The sequence below is a fragment of the Mya arenaria genome, chromosome 13 (assembly GCF_026914265.1).
Source record: "Mya arenaria isolate MELC-2E11 chromosome 13, ASM2691426v1".
In the NCBI taxonomy this organism is placed as follows: Eukaryota; Metazoa; Mollusca; class Bivalvia; order Myida; family Myidae; genus Mya; species Mya arenaria.
In genome coordinates this window covers 61,428,801-61,450,079 of record NC_069134.1, presented here as the reverse complement: position 1 = coordinate 61,450,079, position 21,279 = coordinate 61,428,801, and the positions used below count along the sequence as shown (strand labels likewise).

Genomic DNA, 21,279 nt, shown 5'->3' with positions numbered 1-21,279 from the left:
CGTATCTAATAGTGGTGGCAGGATTGTAAATTATACGTCCCCTCATTTTAAACAAAAGTTTAAGGTATAGTTATTATATTTCATTGAAACCGCCAGGATTTCATATCATTAGAGCTGGCCAATTAAGGTGGTCGCAAGATTGGTATTGCTGTACAAATCATATTGCAAATTATGCTAGTGTAACGCTCAAAACTATATCTTCAAGCAAGGCATGTGTCTATTTCATACCGTGAATTATGTTTCTATACTTATCTGATATATTCAGGGTAACTAAAACGCAAACAGCTGAGAAGGTTGTATATATTTGTCCGTTTTGAAATTGTTACTTAAATTGTGTTTTCTTACAGTATGGATTGCAAGAAAGTAATTTGTCTTCTCCATACCCGAGGCGGTCACCACAAATGGTTGTTTTTTTAGAGACTTTAATATAAGTACTGATCTATTGTAAAATCTATATATCCTTATGAATACATGTGAGATATTTTAAAGATCAGATTCATTAGACAAATTGCAAATATGTATGATATAGACTGTGTTATTTCTTCGTGTCGTTTTTATTTGAAAAAGTCAAAACATTACCAAAATCAATTTTGACCATAGTTCATATATTTCCCATGTCAACTTTATCACAAAATGCCTCTCATCAAGCCCATGTAGGCTAAACAATCTACATAACATATATTCTTGTTATCCATGTAAGCACATCAAACCTGAGCTATCACTTTTCAAAGCCATCCTCTGCTTTACAAACCAGTGCTGATATTTCAGTACCAAGCAACCAACAATTTTTTAGGCCTAATCAGTGTTTAGCTAGCAAGTGTTTAAAAAAAAACCAATGAGTGCCTTGAAACACACAGGTCTTATTTTTTTGCCGTTCCAAGCGCACAGCATATTCCACATTGTCTACATGACACAAAAGGTCCTCATCAGCCTTCTGCACGGTTGCAATCAAGCTCGTTTTGTAACTTTCTTACTACATAGGGGGGGGGGGGGGGTCCAAAAGAGCTCAACCATCCCTATTATAGTCAGGCCCATTCATTATCAAACAAACCAAAGACGGTCTGTACGAAAACCAAAACAACCCTCATTCAGCCACATTTTGGCTGTAAATAAACTTAACCGCCCAGACAGTCTTCAAACGCGACCTCTTCTCATGTCCACTTTGTGTTCAATATTTTTTTTCATTCTACTTTGTGTTATAAAGCCCATATTTGGCAACCATAAAGCCCATTTAGAGCCAACCAATCCTATGCCCAAATCTTATTAAACAAGTTCCGTGCCTTCTTGGCTATAACATCTCCTAAACATGGAAATAAATATAATAACCGAAAGAGGCAAAGGCATAAACTTGATTGATTGTGACCATAACGATGATAGAAAGAGATCGAGCTTAACCAACTATGAACGCGAACAATGTCCGGTAAAATAATAGAGACAATAATGTCATGATAGGACTTATTTGATAATTGGAAACATTAAAATTAATAATTAACAATTCAAATCAAGACAATAAAATAATCGGATAAAAGTAGAACATTTTTCTTGCTTTTAGGAAAAAACTTATGCTGTAAAAACAGATGTATTCGACAGATATTAGGCCAGCAATTACTCAATAAACATACCACATTGCAATTTCTCTTAAACTTAAAGCCCAGTTAAAAAAATGGACCAGATTACTTACAGTTCTCTTTCTGAAAATGCAAAAGTAATAACAAATATTGAAAATGTTATAAGTAAATCATTCAATGAAACATAACTAGACAAACAAAATGAGGATTATGAAAGCAATGCTTCTATCGATTTAGATACCACATAGAAACAAAATTTAACAATTTCAAAAAACTTTTGATTAAGATCAAGGCGAAAGTCTATTGATACTTATGTGAAAAACACAGAAACAAGCTCAGTAGCAAAAGGTTTAAACATAAACCCGGTTTAATGGCACTGGGTAAACGCCAAAGACATAGAATACAAAAACAAAAACTCACAAACAAGAAGACCTATTCAAAGCGTGGAAACAGAGATAAAAGATGTATATCAAATTAGAACTTTCGAGCACAAACTCGCTTAAAGGGGCTGTACTCCGTATGATAAAATAGCGAAAAAAAGAAGAAAATTGTTGAAAACTGACATAAACTTGGCATCGATGTGTACAATGCATTGAAACTTACTAACTTAAGTACCACATAGTTTACAATGTATCTAGGTTCAGCAGTTATTTCGTATTTTTCCATTAAAAAAGCTTACTGGGTATGTCTACAATGTAGAATTCATTCCTTATGCGTGCTTGGCTAGTCGGTATTATCACGTGATATTACCGAGGTAGGTGAATAGATTAATTATGTCAACCAATTAGAGTAAGACGTCGTAGCTTAGTGGATACGACGCTTATTATTTTTACATTTTGGTATTTTTTTACAATTATGATATCAAAGCGTAACACATTCTATTAGATAATCGTCCTGAGAATCGTTACAGAAAAAACTTTTTTTGGTCCCAATCTGGTGTACAGTCCCTTTAAGGTTGATTTCATTGAGCAAAATGAAAAAAGAAATATTTCCTAGGCTTAGCAAAGTTGAAAAATATAATTAAATCAACTCAGTATGTAAGCGCAAAGGTTAACATGTGTTTAAATCTAAAATACTGTCAAAAGCAATTAGACGACCTGACCAGTATTGTATTTATCATATGTATTGCTATGTAACGCTGTATTTGAAAAGAAGTGAAGGTTAACAAAATGATGATACATTTTTGAAGTAGCATTGGTTTCCATATTGTAGTTTTTGCTCTAGCTACGTCATACTTTACTCATCTAGATATAAATGTGGTCCACCAAAGATATATATACTGCGTTCATATGCCGTATTGTCTTTTCGGTGGGTGCGAGTGATCTTATAGTATAGAAGTCCGCCTCTCACCCCAGTTGTCGTGGGATTGATATCAACCATGGGTACCTCTTAATGGCCTCTCAAATTGGATACCAGTACTGGTTTCTAATCTACAATGGACTCGCGTGAGATTCTATAAGCTGTCAGCTTTCGTCAAAATCGAGCTAAGATTGTTTTAGAATGATCCATACTATCTTTCGCATGAGTACCAAGCTTCAGTTTTCATGTTGTGTTTGTATACATATCGTTCTCGGAGACATGACTATGGTTTAGTGAAAATATGTTTGAAGCGTGCATTTACCATAAAAGCTTTAGTTTTGCACGTCGTTATATGTATAAATATTGCTATCTTATGGTTTTGATTCAATGAAGATTCGTTTGATGAATGCAGATTCAATGAATGCATAACTTTTGTCTTAAATGTTTTATTTGTGCTTTAACGATGTCATAAATAGTTCTACTTGTCATTCCAAAGAATTGGATAGCACATCTTTGGATATTGTTTTGGACATCTAGCTTATCTTGTTTCCCAAAAATAACATGTCCTTAATGAGTCCATTATGAAATAATTGATTATGTCTTGGAATCTCCGTAATCCATCAGACTTGTTTGTTGTTGACTTTGTTTGCTCAGTGGCAAGCCTAATAGCCCTAACCTGAATAATTTAAAGGCAAAATGATGAAAAGCTTAGCAAACACCAAACAAGAGACACAAGGACACAAGACAAAGCAAACTATACAAATGTTAAATTATCGTATTTGACTAATGCTTTGGTATTTTCTGTGACACAGTCTGTGAAAACTGGGAGTTTATACTGGTTAACGGTGACAACATAACAACAGTACAATATTTGACTTGCCGCAACATTTATCATCTTGTGCAAAATAAAACACATTAAAAATCTTATCGGAGCCAGCATTAAGAAACCTATCGCACTATGAATGCGTTCAGAGTACAATTTCAATGATGTAGAAATACACCATTCGTGACTGGATGAAATGCGTTCATGGTTACATCAGGTGAACAATTGTGATTGTTTAGCTTTACAAACGCATACATCTTTTGTATATCTTTAAAATGATACTGTTATTCATATTCAACAACAATTTTTTTTTGAGTGAAAACCTTTACCTACATACTAAAAAGCATTTATGGAAATATTAATGATAATAAGACTGTAACCGTGTATTTAATAGCTGAAAACGCGTACATATTAAATAACTTGTGGTTCCTAAAAGATTTATGATTTTCAACGACCGTCTCATAAGGTAGAAATACCGTGTAATCAGTATATTTCTTTCAAATTAAACTCGGTATCCTTCATACAAATCATTGTTTTTGATATTAATTCATTTTCGGTAATGAAAAACAATTGTATTAATTGTGGGGCTGCTTAATTGAAAGTAAGAGTGAATCTTTAAAATATGTCTCTTAAAACGACTTATCTACCCCAGTGCTGAATGGGGTGCCTGTTTCTCCCGTCAATGATGACATCATGTGTTTCACAAAATTACATACATACGTTTCAAATGCACTTGTCTGGGACTTTTTCTTCCATTGTGAATTGACAGAAAAAAGTAGTTATTTGATATGATTTAAATTTGCTCTTGGGAATTGCTTTCAACCTGTAAATGCTTTTTAATTTCACATTTACGTGTTAATAAACTACACGCTTTTATTATGTCTTTTTTATTGGCCGTTGATTGATTAACAGTTAAACCTAGGTCAGTTAAAAACGTAGAAAAACACAGTTGCCCGTTGCTAAAAGACTAAACAGCTACCATCGCTCGATGCGGCTCATAAAAGCCTTCACACCTGCTTTGATATACATTTCTGGTTATGATAAAATAAAAAAAAACGCGGTAAATAAACTTTGATAACCTTATGCACCCTTAGTGTTTGCTGTACATCGTCAGCCAATCAGGGGGGCTAAATTTTTAAAATGTTTCGTTTCTTATGTGTGAACAATCGTTACTTATTTCTCGACGACTCTTCAGGATTAAGTAAATTGCTATAACAGCGCATGCGAATATAGCCAAAACTACTGTTAGCATATGCAAAGGCGCAATTTCAGTGTCAACGCTTATTTTAATGACGTCACAATATATTGAATTGATTGACAAGTCTTTTTGACAGGAGCACGGTTTAATCTTTAGGCTGATGCAATTTGGGAGGGGCTAACACTAAGTCGGTTAGAACTTTCCCTGCGCTCCACTTCCTTAGGTTACTTATTCAAAACGAAATTACTAAATAGACTCTAACATATACTATGACATTTATCCATTGGTTGTGACCGCTGATGGGAAATGGTGGCTTTCTTGTACTGATAAAGAACTTATTTTAAATAATTATTTAAAAGAGGAATTAGATGTTCTTATCTAGACGATATGTGCTTGCAATCCAAAAATACTTAAACTAATGATACATACTTGTCAACGAAAGATATCCCATAACATGTAAATGTCATTTAGAAACCCAGAACAATGACAGCCGTCTCGCAATATGTGAACGGAACGGATTGTAGCATGTTTGACAAGAGCTCTTTAGTTTTATTATTATGCGAAACGTAGATGACGTGTGATGGTATGAGGATAAAATTGTAATACCCTACTTCTGTTTCAACGCAGTGACCACAGCATGTATTGATATATCTTGCCTACATGCTCTGTATGTGTTGTGTACGACGTGTGTCTCTAGTTAAGTGTCTGTTAGGCTTTAGCCTTGTGCCTTGAAGCAGTGTGCTTGTTAAGACATCGCTCATGAACTTGTTCCTATTGATATCTATCGCAAACTAAAAATAATTAACCAGGCAATTCTGTTTATATCATCAGGATTAAACGACGCGTGGAAATCATATAAATTTCCGAGATGTTCACGGTTTTTTATGGTAAGAAACATAGACAGATTTATTTCAGCCTTTTACAATGTACATCGTCTACAACACATTTGTTTACAATAAATTACGTCAACGTGTATATGTATAGTAACAAACAAACACAATTCTACAAGAGTACATATACAAAAATATTACAATGACATGCGATACTAAAACGTTTATACTATTTTTGTAATATTTATATTTAAACCTGGCCCCAATATCTCGAAACTTCTTAAGCTGAACAGGCTTAAGTTGCTTATTTCAAACAGCCAAAATACATACTTATAGTGAATTTTGTTAAATGAGAAATAGTTTATTGTGATAAATGTAACGATAATTCAAATTTAAAGGAATAAAACTTGTAAAGGAGTATATAAAAAGCAAAATATTGAAAAATGAAAATAGTGGGTTTAGCTTAATCCTGTTATAAGGGACTTAAGAAGTTTGAAGAAATTGGGGCCAGAGGATTGACAATTTCAACCAAATTACGTTCTCACATATTTTTAACGGAAATTTTAACAGGCTTTGCTTTATACGGTCATATTATCTGTTTGTAAGAAATGTAGATATTTAAACACAGCTGATGTACTTACGTAACATAATGTCTTTACATTTTGCCTTCAATTAAATAGACAGACAAACACTAGCATGGTGACATTCTTCTTCCACTTCAATGTTATTGGAGCAAAGACAATATCTTTGTTTTCTATCAAGTGGTCTTTCATTTGATTATGGGACGATAAAACTTATAATATTTCCTAAACTAGGTCAACTTTTACTCAAGATTTTTCAATATCTATGATTCTTTTTCTATAAACTTCCTGTTTCTTTCTTCGAGCAATAGTCTTTTAAGTATTTTTCGGTCACATAAAAAACCTGTTTACGTCAGTTTTGTCATTTTCAAATAGCCGATGTATCTCTAAATAAAACCTTTGTGCATCAGTACATTAATGGCCAAACCATATTTTATCAATAATTGTACAGTTTTCAAGTTTCTTCATCCGTATGAAATCATTCTTAAGTAAAAGCATGGGTCATATAATTATTATAAACAATGTTGTATACGTGAACATAAGTAGCAGATTGTTAACAGAAACTTTGCTTAAACAATCAGCCGTATAACAATATAATTGAAAGCAGACAAATCTGCAACTATCCCATAGCACAAGTGTTCACCAAAAGAGACATTCCTTTAGTATTAAATCTCTGACCGACGAATTATGCTAGTGATATCTAAGCGGCGCATTACTTCAACCTTTATGGCGATAATAGTAGCAATAAACCTACTGGTAAACGTTCGTTATATTAAATAAAAAGAACAACCAAACAAAAGAAGCACAAACCACAATTTATATTAATACTTAAGACAACGCAATACTTCGAAAAAAACTACAGGCTACAATTTTTCGAAACATTTTAATCTTACCAAACTGAAGTATTTTTTTAAATAAGAAAACATCAAATATACAAGACGCACATCATAAAACGACACCAACTTCCACAACAGTTTTGACCGAAAACATCTGACGTCTTTATCACAACAAATTCAAAGATAAGGTATATTAGGGCTACATCATTAAGCTTCCAACAGTATCAATTAGCTTAAGTTCCATAACGTCGCCGAGTAATTATGCATACCTAAGACAGCACATTCAACAAATTCAGCATACCTACATAAGCATCAAATCAAATATTCATGTCAATTTCAACACTAAGTAATTGTTAAATAGTCGGGATACAAATTCTCAGAAACCGGGATTATCTTTAGGTTCAATCCCTAGTTGTCCAGAACTTTTCAACGATTTCTCCTATCTCTTTTTCCTCGATCTCCTTTCTTCCAGCGTCACTCCCTCCTTTAAGAAACATTTCTACCAGTTTGGGTATGAATCCAACAATGACAGTGAATACAATGTGCAACACTTCAGATTCATTAGTATTAAACGCCGAGTTGAACTTAGATACTAAAGTCAATGTTACTGTTATTAGAGACATTATGATAGTGAGGTGAACAAGTAAGTGCACTATCTGCGCATTTACTGGTCGTTTTTCCTTAACAATTTTGTCGAACAGTTCCCGTGGAATTCCGGGTGCAAAATGTTTGTGCATCACCATTTGTACATGACTAACCCTTGACTGGATGTTGATCTGTGTTTCTATTGGAATAGCTATTTCTTCTCCGTTCAGTTTTACAGTTTCGAAGTGTTGATTGACATTTATAATCTCCAATGTCTTATCATTGTAAATCACGACATTTACAGCTTGTTCCAATACTATAGATTTATTCACGACGATCTGTAACAGTCGCGAATACCCATCTCCAAAGTCTCCAACTAAATGTGCCAAGTAATACATTAGGGTCACAAAGAAAAACAGATAGCCAAATGCTATGGTAGGAAACAAAATTAGGGCAACAAAACAGTATATAGCCATCTGGGCTAGGTAGATGAAGCTTTCAAGAAACACTAGACAGACGCAATAACCAAATACAAAGACGGCCCCTAAAATAAAGACGGTAATGAAAAACCAAATTACATTGTTACTGACTATACTGCCACGTCTTTTGAATGAATTTCTAGTATCCATTATTGAAACAACTGCACCTTTGAGAATTATTACGCTGAAAGTAAATACCGGAAACAGAAAGAATAGAATATAGATGAATACCTCAAACACACATAACATTGCTTTAAATGGGAACGTCAGTGTCTCCATTATCGTTCTCATCAAACCTCGGCAAATGGGGTGGCTCTCAAATCTCTTTCTTTGGATGCTGAATACCTTCCTCCATTGATCAGTAGAAAAAAGTAAGTAAACTCTTTGCTTGCAAATTTCTGATGCTCTTTCATACACTTTTTCCTTGGCACAATAACACGCTTCTGACATTGGTATCTCCTCAAGGCCGTGAAACAAGGGTGAAACATCGCTTTGTCGCGGCAAACCATTATTTACGATCTTCTTTAAACTTTTAGGACAAACTATCAAAATCAGGGCTAGTGAAAAGTACAGTATTATGACACCAAATGGACCACCAAGAATAGGGACAAATGCTTTATTCATGTCTGACATATCGCCATATAGCGCAAGAAACCCTACAGGTTTGCCAAACTTGACCAGATCTCTGACGGAAATCCTTGTAACGGGTTCATGATATGAAAAAACATAACCATCTTTAAACATGTACAATTGTAAATAGATAAACATAGGTGCGAAACATACGCAAATTAAACGTCTGAGACGTGAATCAAGGATGGGATGTTTACGCCTAAAGCAATTAAGGGGCTGTGACAAAACATGAAGTACTGTTACAGGTGAGTTTCCATCAAGATAAACCCAGTTTTGCTCGATTGTATCTCTTAATATAAACTGCCCCATTTCGACATTCATTGGAAGGATTTGATCGCATTTAGAAATGCATGCACACATCGCAAATAGCAAAATGGGAAAAATCAACAGTAGAGTTACGCCAAGAAAATATGGTCCATACGTTAGCAGTTGCCACTTCTCAAAAAACATATTGCAGTTGGACTTAACAAATTGCACCTTTTGAAATGAGTACCCGTATGTGCAGCATTTGTAATTGATGAATGTGACCGGAAAACTTAGGTAAAGCCCGGCTTTGTAGGCGAAACTATTCTTGATACCAGGAACCTCCGATAGGTAGCACATGTAATTGTGTTGATACTTCGGAACGTTATGTTCGGAAACTTCAACCATCTTCATCAGAGAATGTGAAATACTGCTTGTTGTTTCTGTTTCCCCGAATGTGACCAAGCATTCGCTCTGGGTCGTCAAGAGATCAATGTGACGTATTACGTATAGTTGAGTTTCAAGAATGGAAAAGCTAAGTAATCCATACTGTAAGTTCCAGCTGAGGTAAGAATAGTTTCCATGCGGAGGGCGATATGTCCACACCCACAGGTCAGGCTTAAATACGCCTGGTAAAATTTTGGTCACGACTGTAGAATTCATCAAGCGAATCCGAAATCTTATGAACTCTGATTCGAACACTGCTAACTTAGACCTGAAGTACTCTATACTAGAGTTGGTGACATTGAATGTGCATTCAGGTAAAGAGATATTTTTATCATCGTTTTGGTTATTCATTTCTGGAACATACGCACTTTCAACTTCAACAGATGCCTTGGCGAATACGACCAAGTAAAACAAATAGAGAAGAAATATTTCCTTTGTCATGGCTAATACCTGTGGTTGTTCAGGAAGACTATTAATTCTCGATTGTATCTACTTTAACGTCTCTCGTCGTATCGTCTTAGGTACGCACTTTATACCATTTCCTTCTTCTTCGCTTCGTGCTATGCTTTTTCGCTCTTTGGGTAAGCTAGAAAAGAAAAAATGCGTTATTAGGGTTTAGAAATTTACTTGAGGCATCTGCAAATAGGACATATCATTAATTGATTGCTCTTAAATCTCATCGATGTACATATTCTTTGGTAGCAATGAACAATGACATGCAATTACCACAGAATGACCAAAATTATGTTGTTTTTTTCTTTTATTAGAGATGAAAATAGTGACACAAACACATTACCATAAACTCCAACCGTTTTGACCGGACTGGTCTTCGAGCATAGGCGTCAAATTTATCGGAAATCATCATTTAAGTTCCGTTGTACACTGTGATATAATTTCCTCTACAAGTTACAATTGACAATTATCTTGAGGAGGAAGTTTAAATTTAAAGTACATTCAGTGGCATGAATCTTATCAAGAAACCTTAAACAAGTGAAGCGTTTTGAAAGGAGTATACTTCACATTGTCAAGAGAAAAAAAATGTTATGACTAATTTGAGGAAGATATTTCAATTGTCTTATTATTTGTATAGGAGAGACTTAACAATTAAATAGAAGTAGATATCATATATCTTAGCATACCGCCAACAAAGCATATTTCTGTTTGGCTATAGCACAAATATTTTATGGTTAGATAAAAAGAAGTTTGCCGTACACATTGCAAAGCAAGGATTTTGACCTACTTGCCATTTCTTGCATTAGGCCATTCCATATCGGAATTCAGTTTACGGTCCAGGAACGGACTTGTTTTTTAACTTGTGGTTGCAAAAATACTTTGAACATTACTTTGCAATATGTATAATGATATAATTTTACAGCGTACACCATGTTATTTTCAATTAATAATTATTGAGATCAACATAAAAAGTATAAACATTTTTAAACATCTCTGCTGTTTGAAAAGACCATGTTGTTGTTTTTCAAAATTAAATGGTACTAAAAAGTTCATTTTTTTGTATGATTTTATTTCATTATTTTTTTTAGAATTCCGGTTTGGACTAAAGTTAAAGGAAAAAAAAAGATCTGGTATTGCCTTAAATGTAAATGCGCTTTTAATTTGATATGTTACGTTGCGGGAAAAGTTAAAGGATATTTGAATAACGCCATTGGATCAGTTACAAAAGTTAGTGTCTGCTTAAAGAGCTTTAGTAAGGGGTAAAGTAAGTGCTTAGATAGAGTTGGGACCCCTAATCATTGAAGTACTTGGGATTTACCTAATAGTTTATTATTATTTGTTTTATTATTAAGTTTCCTCAGGTTAACGCATACTTTGATAAGATTTACCTTTTACGATTTTACTTTTAAATATTTCACGATTGTTTTGATAAGAGTGAGGTTGTGCTCGTGAACTGGTTTAAACCCTCAGTAAATTTACATTTTACTGACCGTTCCAAGGTGGTACCCAATCTTGATAAACATACCTAGTTTTTTATATATACATATGTATGCACTGTGCTGTTTGTGGAGTTTTGTGCTGTTGTTCCATTTTTCTTGTTTGTGAATTTTTGTTTTTGTGTTCTTTGTCTTTGGCGTTTACCCTGAGCCATTAAACGGGGTTTATGTTTAAACTTTTGGCTACTGAGCTTGTTTCTGTAGTTTTTCATATAAATTTTGTAAGGGTTTTGATCAGTACACTTGTGTCATAATACTTTATACGTATTCACCACGATCAATGTAATCATTTTACAACTGGCACGTTGTTTACAGTACATATTTACCTCATGATTTGTTTTCATACAGACGACACGAATAACAACTGATTTGTGAAACATTTAATACGTTACGTCAGTCAACCAGTGTAAATTTATCTTATATTGCTTAAAAAGAGCAATTATATTGAGTTCCCTCACACCGTTTGTAACTTATTTATACGTTATGCTTGTACAAGGCACAACTTATAGTTTGGCTCTCCAGTGTATACCCCTTTTTATTCTGTAAAGATATTTAAAATAACTATCTCACTCCATGATAAGAGACATACATACATGACTATAAAAAAAAATACACAGCCAATTTATTTCCGCCACTGGAGACTAAGTCATCCTTCTACGTATTAGTATTATAAAGCACTTGACACTGTTGACTCATCTTATCTGTCCTCATGTTGTCATGTATGTATGACTTAAGTGTTATAAAGATGTTTGCATTGCATTGTATTCAATTGTATTGTTTTCATTAAAGGTCAAGCCATAAATCATGATTTATTTCTGAAATTATGCATTTGTTCTAACATATAAAAATATCAATAAAATTGATGATTGCGAACTGTCTGTAATAGTTTCTTAATCATAATAAGATTATAGCATTGAACCTCTTTGCATATGCAACTAAACCCATGGTGTAACAACTAAAAGTTAGCGGCTTAAATAATGCAAAGGAAAAGCCAGCTAAAATAACAGTTAGGTACTTAGATACCGCAGTATTCCCATCTTTACATCTCAATGTAGATTTTGTGTGAAATAGTATATACAGTTTGTTTAAAAGTTTGTTCAACTAAAACATTTATTTTTTTCTGTAAAATGTATAGGTATTATTAAGTTTGACAATTATTCTGCTGTTTCATAAAATAACATGCCTGAGAATCGATTTTTTTTCTTCGCCAATCAAAACTGTTTCATCTTTTGTCTGTTCAACTTGTCTCGAGAAAATCTCTGATAATAATAAAAAAGTGTATATGAAAAATTGAGCATTACAATAGCCAATGCCGATTGGTTGGGTTTGGGTGAGCGTGTTCTAAGTGCGAAGAAATATTGACTCATGTATTCAGGTCATTTATAAATCTTTGTTCCGTGAAAAAAAGGTAAAATGCCGAAAATATCTATAAGGTTAGAAAGGACTGTCCGAGGAACGTAGTGCCTATTGCGTGCCTAGGATGTTTATTCGGTGACATTGAGCGGTTTAACTTACTTAAAACATGTTAACACAGCGTCTTGGTCGTGAATGTTTTAGCAACATTGTCAACTTATTGGACACTGACCAAACGAAAGAAGGTCAAGACAAATTCATTCGTTGCTAAAACAGTATCTTTTGAATATCTGAAAACTAAATGAAAACCAAAAACACATTTTGAGGTTTTTATTTTTAATTCAAATTTAAGATTATAATTCTTTGTAAGAAACATGAAGGAAGAGTTATTGAAGAGTAATTGAAGAGTTATGCTTTGGCCTGTCTTTTCATGCTGAAATTGATTTCATTTGCATGCCTGAAGTAGACGGTAAAAGATACATACATGTAGACAATACATTTTTTTAAATTTCGGTCATTTGGTATAATACAAACCGTTTATCTGTTTTGCATATTTATTATTTTAAAGTGTCTGTTAACGTGCTAACGAACAAATAAAAGTTAAAGATTTCAACCAAACGTAGTTTCGACCCAATGAGTTTTATTTTGTGAATATGTGTTTAAATAGCTATAACCGAAACTATAATATAAAATTATTCTACATGTTACATTTGTTTAGCATACATTCTATTTCCATTTTGATTGGACCGAAAGCAAACAAATCTCGCGTAATAAAAATGGCCACCACATACAAACATTATATTTCAAAGTAGATTTTAAAGTAGATCCATTTGTACAGCTAAAACGTGAATGTTTCATTGCTTCTGATGTTTTTTAAGTGATATGGTTATATACATACATATCTATATTGTTGTCTAATAAAACTATAACTGAAAAATTGTGTAAACAAAACTTTTAATTCTATGAAACGACTGCTCTTGTGTACTATCGATGTCGTGTAACATCAAAACTCGCTTAGCTACGCCCCTGCAACTCATTCGTTTCGTCCCATGTCTGTAACGTTATCCATTGTTCTGTTCTTACTCAAAGTAGGTTATAATATTGTGTAACGTTGTCTTCACTGAATGCCGATTATTTAATAAATAATGCCGATTTGAATTTGAATTTGATTATTAAAACGTTAAAAGTTCATTCCTTAAGTATTCAATCCATTGTAAAACAGTAAGTACAAATAAGGTAGGTCACACGGTTCTATTTCATATATAAAATACAAAAACGGACAATGGATAACGTCACATACATGTTTTAAGGGAAGGTATAGAATATAAATATGCAAAACCATTAAACAAAATGTATAGGGTTCTACCTGTTGTTATTTCATAATTCATTTACTTAACCATTGTATTATATGCTTTCCGGTGATTTAAAAACGTTTTTCAGATAGTACAAATTGATAGTTTTAACTGTTTTGAAATTTTAGCCCGTTCTCTGTTCCAAAATGAACGTCAGCGCACACAATTTCAACGACATTATTTCCGAAATGACGTAGCATTTGCATACAATTTGCTGTGCTTTTCTGAAAAGCTACAAAACAAGAAAAGTTGCAATGTAATATCGCAATATAGTTCCCCTCTTAAACATCAAAGAAGATATTTCACTTGTGACTACAACACTCGTAAAGTATAGCTTTTGGTTCTCATTTTGTGAAATATGTAACTACTAGGGATTGCTGTTTTGAAAAAGCTCTAGTCTCCCCTACTGTTTGGTTTTGCGGAGAAATAGGCAATGATGGGGATTAGATTTGTACTTTTGTACTGGTGACGAATCAACAGTGGAAGGGATGTGAAATTTGACATGTGGACACTTTTTGACAATAGTGAATATACAGATATTGATACACCCTGGACTACCACAAGGAGGCGAACCAAGGCAGGAATTAAAGTGGAAAACTGAAGCAGTTGCTTATTTCTTCCTATTTCAAACCATGTACCAACAATATGTTATATGTATTCAAACCGGAACTTGATCTTACAACTGTTGTTTATCGTTGTAGGAAAATGTAAAACAAAGTTTGCATTGTATAAAGTTCCCGAGTGCAAGAGTTGACCGAAAACAACTTTTCAGCTGACGGTCACCACAACCTTGAACTCTCACATACTGCTCACAAAATCAAAAGGGGTCAACTATTATTCATGACCAACTGGCATACCAAGTAAGTTCCTGAGTTCTTAAGTTATTGAACAGAAACTTTATTCACCTCGAAGTCACCGCAACCAAAACCTTTATTCAACTGATCTCAAAATAAATAGTGATCATCTACTTGTCATGGTTAACAAGCAGGAAGTTCCTGGGTGCAAGCGTTCTTAAGTTATTTAGCAGAAACAATTCCCAGCTCTTGGTCATCGCTAATATATCGTGTTTCACCGGAAGGTCACCGCGACCTTGACTAGTCATGACTAACTCGAATTAAGTATTAAGTTCCTGGACCCTAAGGATTTTCAGTGGAAACCGTTTTTACACCTAAAGGTCACTGCGGGCTTGATTTTTGACCCTCTGATTTCAAATTAAAATATGTTCATCTACTAGTCATGACCAGCTGGCATATAAAGTTAGAGTTCCTGGTCTTAGCGTTCTCAAGTTATTTAGCGGAAACAAAGTGTGACGTACGGACTGCATGACGGACGGACGGACGGATGACGAACACAGTATGACTTCCTATAAACGGGGATAGATATAGTTATTCTCTATATCATATAGAAAGTTTAAAAGCACACTTCTTTTAGCATACATTTGGTAATTCTTTCTAACAAATATTATTAAAAAAGCTGTACTCCTACTAATTCAAAACCAAACAGTCACTTGTTAAATTGATTTCGACATGGCTGTTGTTCAGTGAATATTAAAAAGACTGATGAATGGAATTGTGTATTATAAGTTATCTTTAGTTTTGAATGTTGTAATTTGTGCACTTGCAATGCCATAGGAATTGCGCGCTTATACATGAATGTGATGCACCGAAGATATATATTCTGCGTTCATACGCCATATTATCTTTCAGAGGGTGCGAGTGATCTACAACAAGTAGTTAAGATGTCCTCTTCTCACCCGAGATGTCGTTGGTTCTATCTCTACCGTGTGTACCTTTTCATGGCCTCGCAAAATAGATAACAGTACCTGTTTCTAATCAACAACGGATAGCATCTTTCCCATGAATGAGTAGCTTCAGTTTTGCATGTTGTAATTTGTTAACATATAGCTCTCACGTACATTACTGACTGTTGTTTAGTGAAAATATGCTTGATGAGTGCATATGCAATGAATGCATAGCTTCCGTTTTGCATTTTGTTATTCGTGCGACGCCATAATATTTATTTTTGCCGTTCCGACGAAAAAAATGCTTCTAAATATTGTTTAGGAGATCTAGCTTATCTTGTTTCCCGAAAATGTCATGTCCTTAACGAGCCAATTATAAAATAATTGATTATTTCTTGTAATCTCCGTAACCCATCAGACTTGTTTGTTGTTAATTTTTTTGCTAAGTAGCAAGCCTTAAAGCCTCACATCTGACCAAAATCCAATTTAAAGGCAAAAGATGAAAGCTGAACAAACACCAAACCCGGGACACAACGCTTCAAAACAACATACATTTAACAAAAAAATATCGTACTTGGGAAATATATGTTGGAGTACTTTCCTTGACAAAGTCAGCTAACAGACGAGCTGATAACAGTACAACATCATGCCATTACATCAAACAACGTAACACTTGCCGCAAAATTTATCATTACGAGTAAAATTAAAGATGTAGGCTTCATCGGAACCAGCATCAAGGAAAAAACGAAAGTTGTCCCCAGTGTAGAAACTTTTGTATGTTTCTTCGGGATAATTCTATACGTCTTAATGCCTCTAAAACTGCGCAAATTCTGGTTTAAAGGACCAAAACATTAATGTTTAAAAAAAATCGTTTTTATTAAGTTTTGAGATTTAATACATAGCAAGTTTAATACATGCATGCTTTGCAAAATGTGTAAATGAAATGAGGAATTAAGCAACTTTTATGAAATAATGTTTTATCAGTGTTTCAGGAAATAACCATTTTTACGGAAATGTCTAACACTATGTTTTGTGTCAAAATTGTCAGGACTACCCAATGAACACTGTCCTGCGGCGTTGTGGTGATTTCATGTAATTTAAGACAGATATCTGCATTTTTGTAACCAGGAAATAAATTTAATCAATCCACTATTTTGCATTATTTTTCGAATATCTTTTTATTTTGAAAATAAATCATCAAGAACAAAGACATTGTTGACATCAAAAATAATTATGTTGTCGACAGACATATCCTAAAAAACGCAAATGCTTTTAAAACCAAAATTTGATATATTTTTTGTAAAACTAGCTCAGCTCCTTATTGCCCCAAAACTTCTGAAAAAAAATGTTCTTCAAAACTTAACATAACCTTTTTGATACATTTTTATACATTTTTTTTGGCCTCCCCCACCCACTTTTGCATTATGGAAGGCCCTTAACGCCGATGATAGGGAGCGATGATGGGGCTTCACAAGTCGTTGCTAGGGGCAGTTTCAATCAAACTATAGGCGTTTTTGTTGATACCAAACTAGTTTTGTTTTGGTTTTATCGACGGTTTGGTTTCGAAAGTTTTGCTTCATGTAAAAAATACATGGCTTTGTGCGTTCTTTCTATATTTATTCAAAATAATGATAACTAAATCGTCGTTTGCCCGTTTTCTCCAAAGGGTGTTCAAGACACACATGTTAAATCACTGTCCGCCTTGTTTTCGGACTAAACGAACCGACGAAAACGTCTCTCTAAAATTCGTCATAAAAGTAAATACACTAAGATATACATAAAGGAAATGTAACGTTTGCTTTTGTCAAATGTCTTTTAGTTTAAAGTCAATCACAATAAATAATGGTTAACTAAATAAACAAACAACTTAATTTAATACTTTACCTGACCATCGGTATACGAACGTAAATAAGTAAAACACTTAAAGCAAAGCCCGAAATATGTTTAATAATATGTCTAATGAAAATTCAAACTTAACCATTTTCTACAACTATTCTTGCATTATTGCTCGCACAAAGCGTCATCACTTTTATAACAAATCTGTTGGATTTATCTGTCGGCATATCTGCTAGATAAAATTGTACTGTCTTCCGAAATGATGTAAGTGCTTCATATTTGCCGTGAAAAAAGAAGAAACAGTTCCGTATTTTGATGTCATTTTATTTGTGAGGGATGCATACAGAGATGGTAAGTACTTTTTTGGATTATGTGATTGGATAGAGAAAGGGAAAGTCTTAATAATCTTTATAATAAAGAGGCATGCATAGTATTGCAGACATTCGCAAAAAGAACAATTGTATGCTAATCAATTGCAATTAATCATAAAATAACAATTGAAAATATAATGATATAAATCTATATACAATTTACATAAATACACTTTGGACTTAATTACAAGATATCTAAGCATATCTATAACACAATGTGTAATTAACAATACAATGACATGGTAATACACCATTGACCAAATGAGGTAAATAATTATAATTGCTTAGCTCTTAAATCATGTATGTGTTAAGTATATCTTTAAACCATGTTGTTGAACTTCCTCTTTAAAATGAATTATCTACCCCATCAAATGTCCGAGATGCTTGTTTATCCAGTATAATCTTTGCACCATGCGAAGGCGTTCTATGAGTAAAGTAAATGTATATCAAAGGATACTGCCATTTAAAAATAAAATAAGTACTGGACGAATGACTAGTTAGATCAAGTTTCACAGACAAGATCAAGATGCTTTTATTCAAGCATTTATATTAAGATCGAATTACATTTAATAGATTTTCGAAAGCTCTTTTACCGATTAACTACATTGTGTAGTTCTTACTGACCGCACCAAAAGGGGTTACCCTAACATAAGCCAAAGACCAAATGTTTATGGTTGTGTAGTGCGTGTAGTATTTTAGCGTTGTGCATTTTATGTTGTATATGCCTGACCTTACAATGGAAACTACAGGGACAAGCCCATTAGCAAAAATCATTCCAACTTAATAGATTAGAATTAGCTAAATTTAATGCGAAACCGGGTGTGAAGTTTGGTGCTTGAGGTTGGTTACTGGGCTTGTCCCTGTAATTTCCATTGTATCATTGTGATCATTCAACCACTAAACATTATTATAGTATGGTTTTGGCTACTGGGCTTGTCCCTGTAGTTTCCATTGTATTATTGTAATCCTTCTACCACTTAACAAGATTATAGTATGGTTTTGGCTACTGGGCTCGTCCCTGTAGTTTACATTGTATTATTGTGATCTTTCTACCACTAAACAAGATTATAGAATGGTTTTGGCTTATCGACTTGTCCCTGAAGTTGCCATTGTATAATTGTGATCCTTCTACCGCTTAACAAGAGCATAGTATGGTTTTGGCTTCTGAGCTTGTCCTTGTAGTTTCCGTTGTATTATTGTGACCCTTCTACCACTTAACAAGATTATAGTATGGTTTTGGCTACTGGGCTTGTCCCTGTAGTTTCCATTGTATTATTGTGATCCTTCTATCACTAAACAAGATTATAGTATGGTTTTGGCTACTGGGCTTGTCCCTGTGTAGTTTCCATTGTATTGTTGTGATCCTTCTACCATTAAACAAGATTAAAGTATGGTTTTTGCTACTGGGCTTGTCCCTGTAGTTTCCATTGTATTATTGTGATCCTTCTACCACTAAACAAGATTATAGAATGGTTTTGGCTACTGGGCTCGTCCCTGTAGTTTACATTGTATTATTGTGATCTTTCTACCACTAAACAAGATTATAGAATGGTTTTGGCTACTGGGCTCGTCCCTGTAGTTTACATTGTATTATTGTGATCTTTCTACCACTAAACAAGATTATAGAATGGTTTTGGCTTATCGACTTGTCCCTGAAGTTGCCATTGTATAATTGTGATCCTTCTACCGCTTAACAAGAGCATAGTATGGTTTTGGCTTCTGAGCTTGTCCTTGTAGTTTCCGTTGTATTATTGTGACCCTTCTACCACTTAACAAGATTATAGTATGGTTTTGGCTACTGGGCTTGTCCCTGTAGTTTCCATTGTATTTTTGTGATCCTTCTATCACTAAACAAGATTATAGTATGGTTTTGGCTACTGGGCTTGTCCCTGTGTAGTTTCCATTGTATTGTTGTGATCCTTCTACCATTAAACAAGATTAAAGTATGGTTTTGGCTACTGGGCTTGTCCCTGTAGTTTCCATTGTATCATTGTAACCCTTCTACCACTAAACAAGATTATAGTATGGTTTTGGCTACTGGGATTGTCCCTGAAGTTTCCATTGAATATTTGTGACCCTTCTACCACTAAACAAGATTATAGTATGGTTTTGGCTACTGGGATTGTCCCTGTAGTTTCCATTGTATTATTGTAATCCTTCTACCACCAAACAAGATTATAGTATGGTTATGGCTACTGGGCTTGTCCCTGTAGTTTCCATTGTATTATTGTGACCCTTCTACCACTCAACAATATTATAGTATGGTTTTGGCTACTGGGCTTGTCTCTGTAGTTTCCATTGTATTATTGTGATCCTTCTACCACTAAATTAGATTATAGTATGGTTTTGGCTACTGGGCTTGTCCCTGTAGTTTCCATTGTATTATTGTAATCCTTCTACCACCAAACAAGATTATAGTATGGTTTTGGCTACTGGGCTTGTCTCTGTAGTTTCCATTGTATTATTGTGATCCTTCTACCACTAAACAAGATTATAGTATGGTTTTGGCTACTTGGCTTGTCCCTGTAGTTTCCATTGTATTATTGTGATCCTTCTACCACTAAACAAGATTATAGTATGGTTTTGGCTACTGGGCTTGTCCCTGATGTTTCCATTGTATTATTGTGACCCTTCTACCACTAAACCAGATTATAGTATGGTTTTGGTTACTGGGCTTGTCCCTGTAGTCTCCATTGTATTATTGTGATCCTCCTACCACTCAACAAGATTATAGTATGGTTTTGGCTCCTGGGATTGTCCCTGTAGTTTCCATTGTATTATTGTGATCCTTCTACCACTCAACAAGATTATAGTATGGTTTTTGCTACTGGGATTGTCCCTGTAGTTTCCATTGTATTATTGTGATCCTTCTACCACTAAACAAGATTATAGTATGGTGTTGGTTACTGGGCTAGTCCCTGTAGTTTCCATTGTACTATTGTGATCCTTCTACCACCAAACAAGATGATAGTATGGTTTTTGCTGCTGGTCTTGTCCCTGTAGTTTCCATTGTATTATTGTGACCCTTCCTCCACTAAACAATGTTTTAATATGGTTTTGGCTACTGGGCTTGTCCCCTGTAGTTTCCATTGTATTATTGTGACCCTTCGACCACTGAACAAGATTATTGTATGGTTTTGGCTACTGGGCTTGTCCGT

The 21,279-nt window shown here is 34.2% G+C and overlaps 1 protein-coding gene across 1 annotated transcript; it reads right to left on the bottom strand.

Moving 5' to 3' along the window:
• Positions 1-7,102: 7,102 nt before the first annotated feature.
• Positions 7,103-10,469, bottom strand: LOC128213137 (uncharacterized). The gene is made up of 2 exons (XM_052918670.1): positions 10,316-10,469; positions 7,103-10,105 (listed from the first exon to the last, which is right to left on the bottom strand). Exon 2 carries the CDS (start codon positions 9,958-9,960, stop codon positions 7,537-7,539), a length of 2,424 nt encoding a protein of 807 aa, XP_052774630.1. The 5' UTR covers positions 9,961-10,105; positions 10,316-10,469; the 3' UTR covers positions 7,103-7,536.
• Positions 10,470-21,279: the final 10,810 nt, after the last annotated feature.

Bases quoted from the DNA above. Each gene is read 5' to 3' on its own strand.
- LOC128213137 (XM_052918670.1), bottom strand. From the start codon at position 9,960: ATGACAAAGGAAATATTTCTTCTCTATTTGTTTTACTTGGTCGTATTC.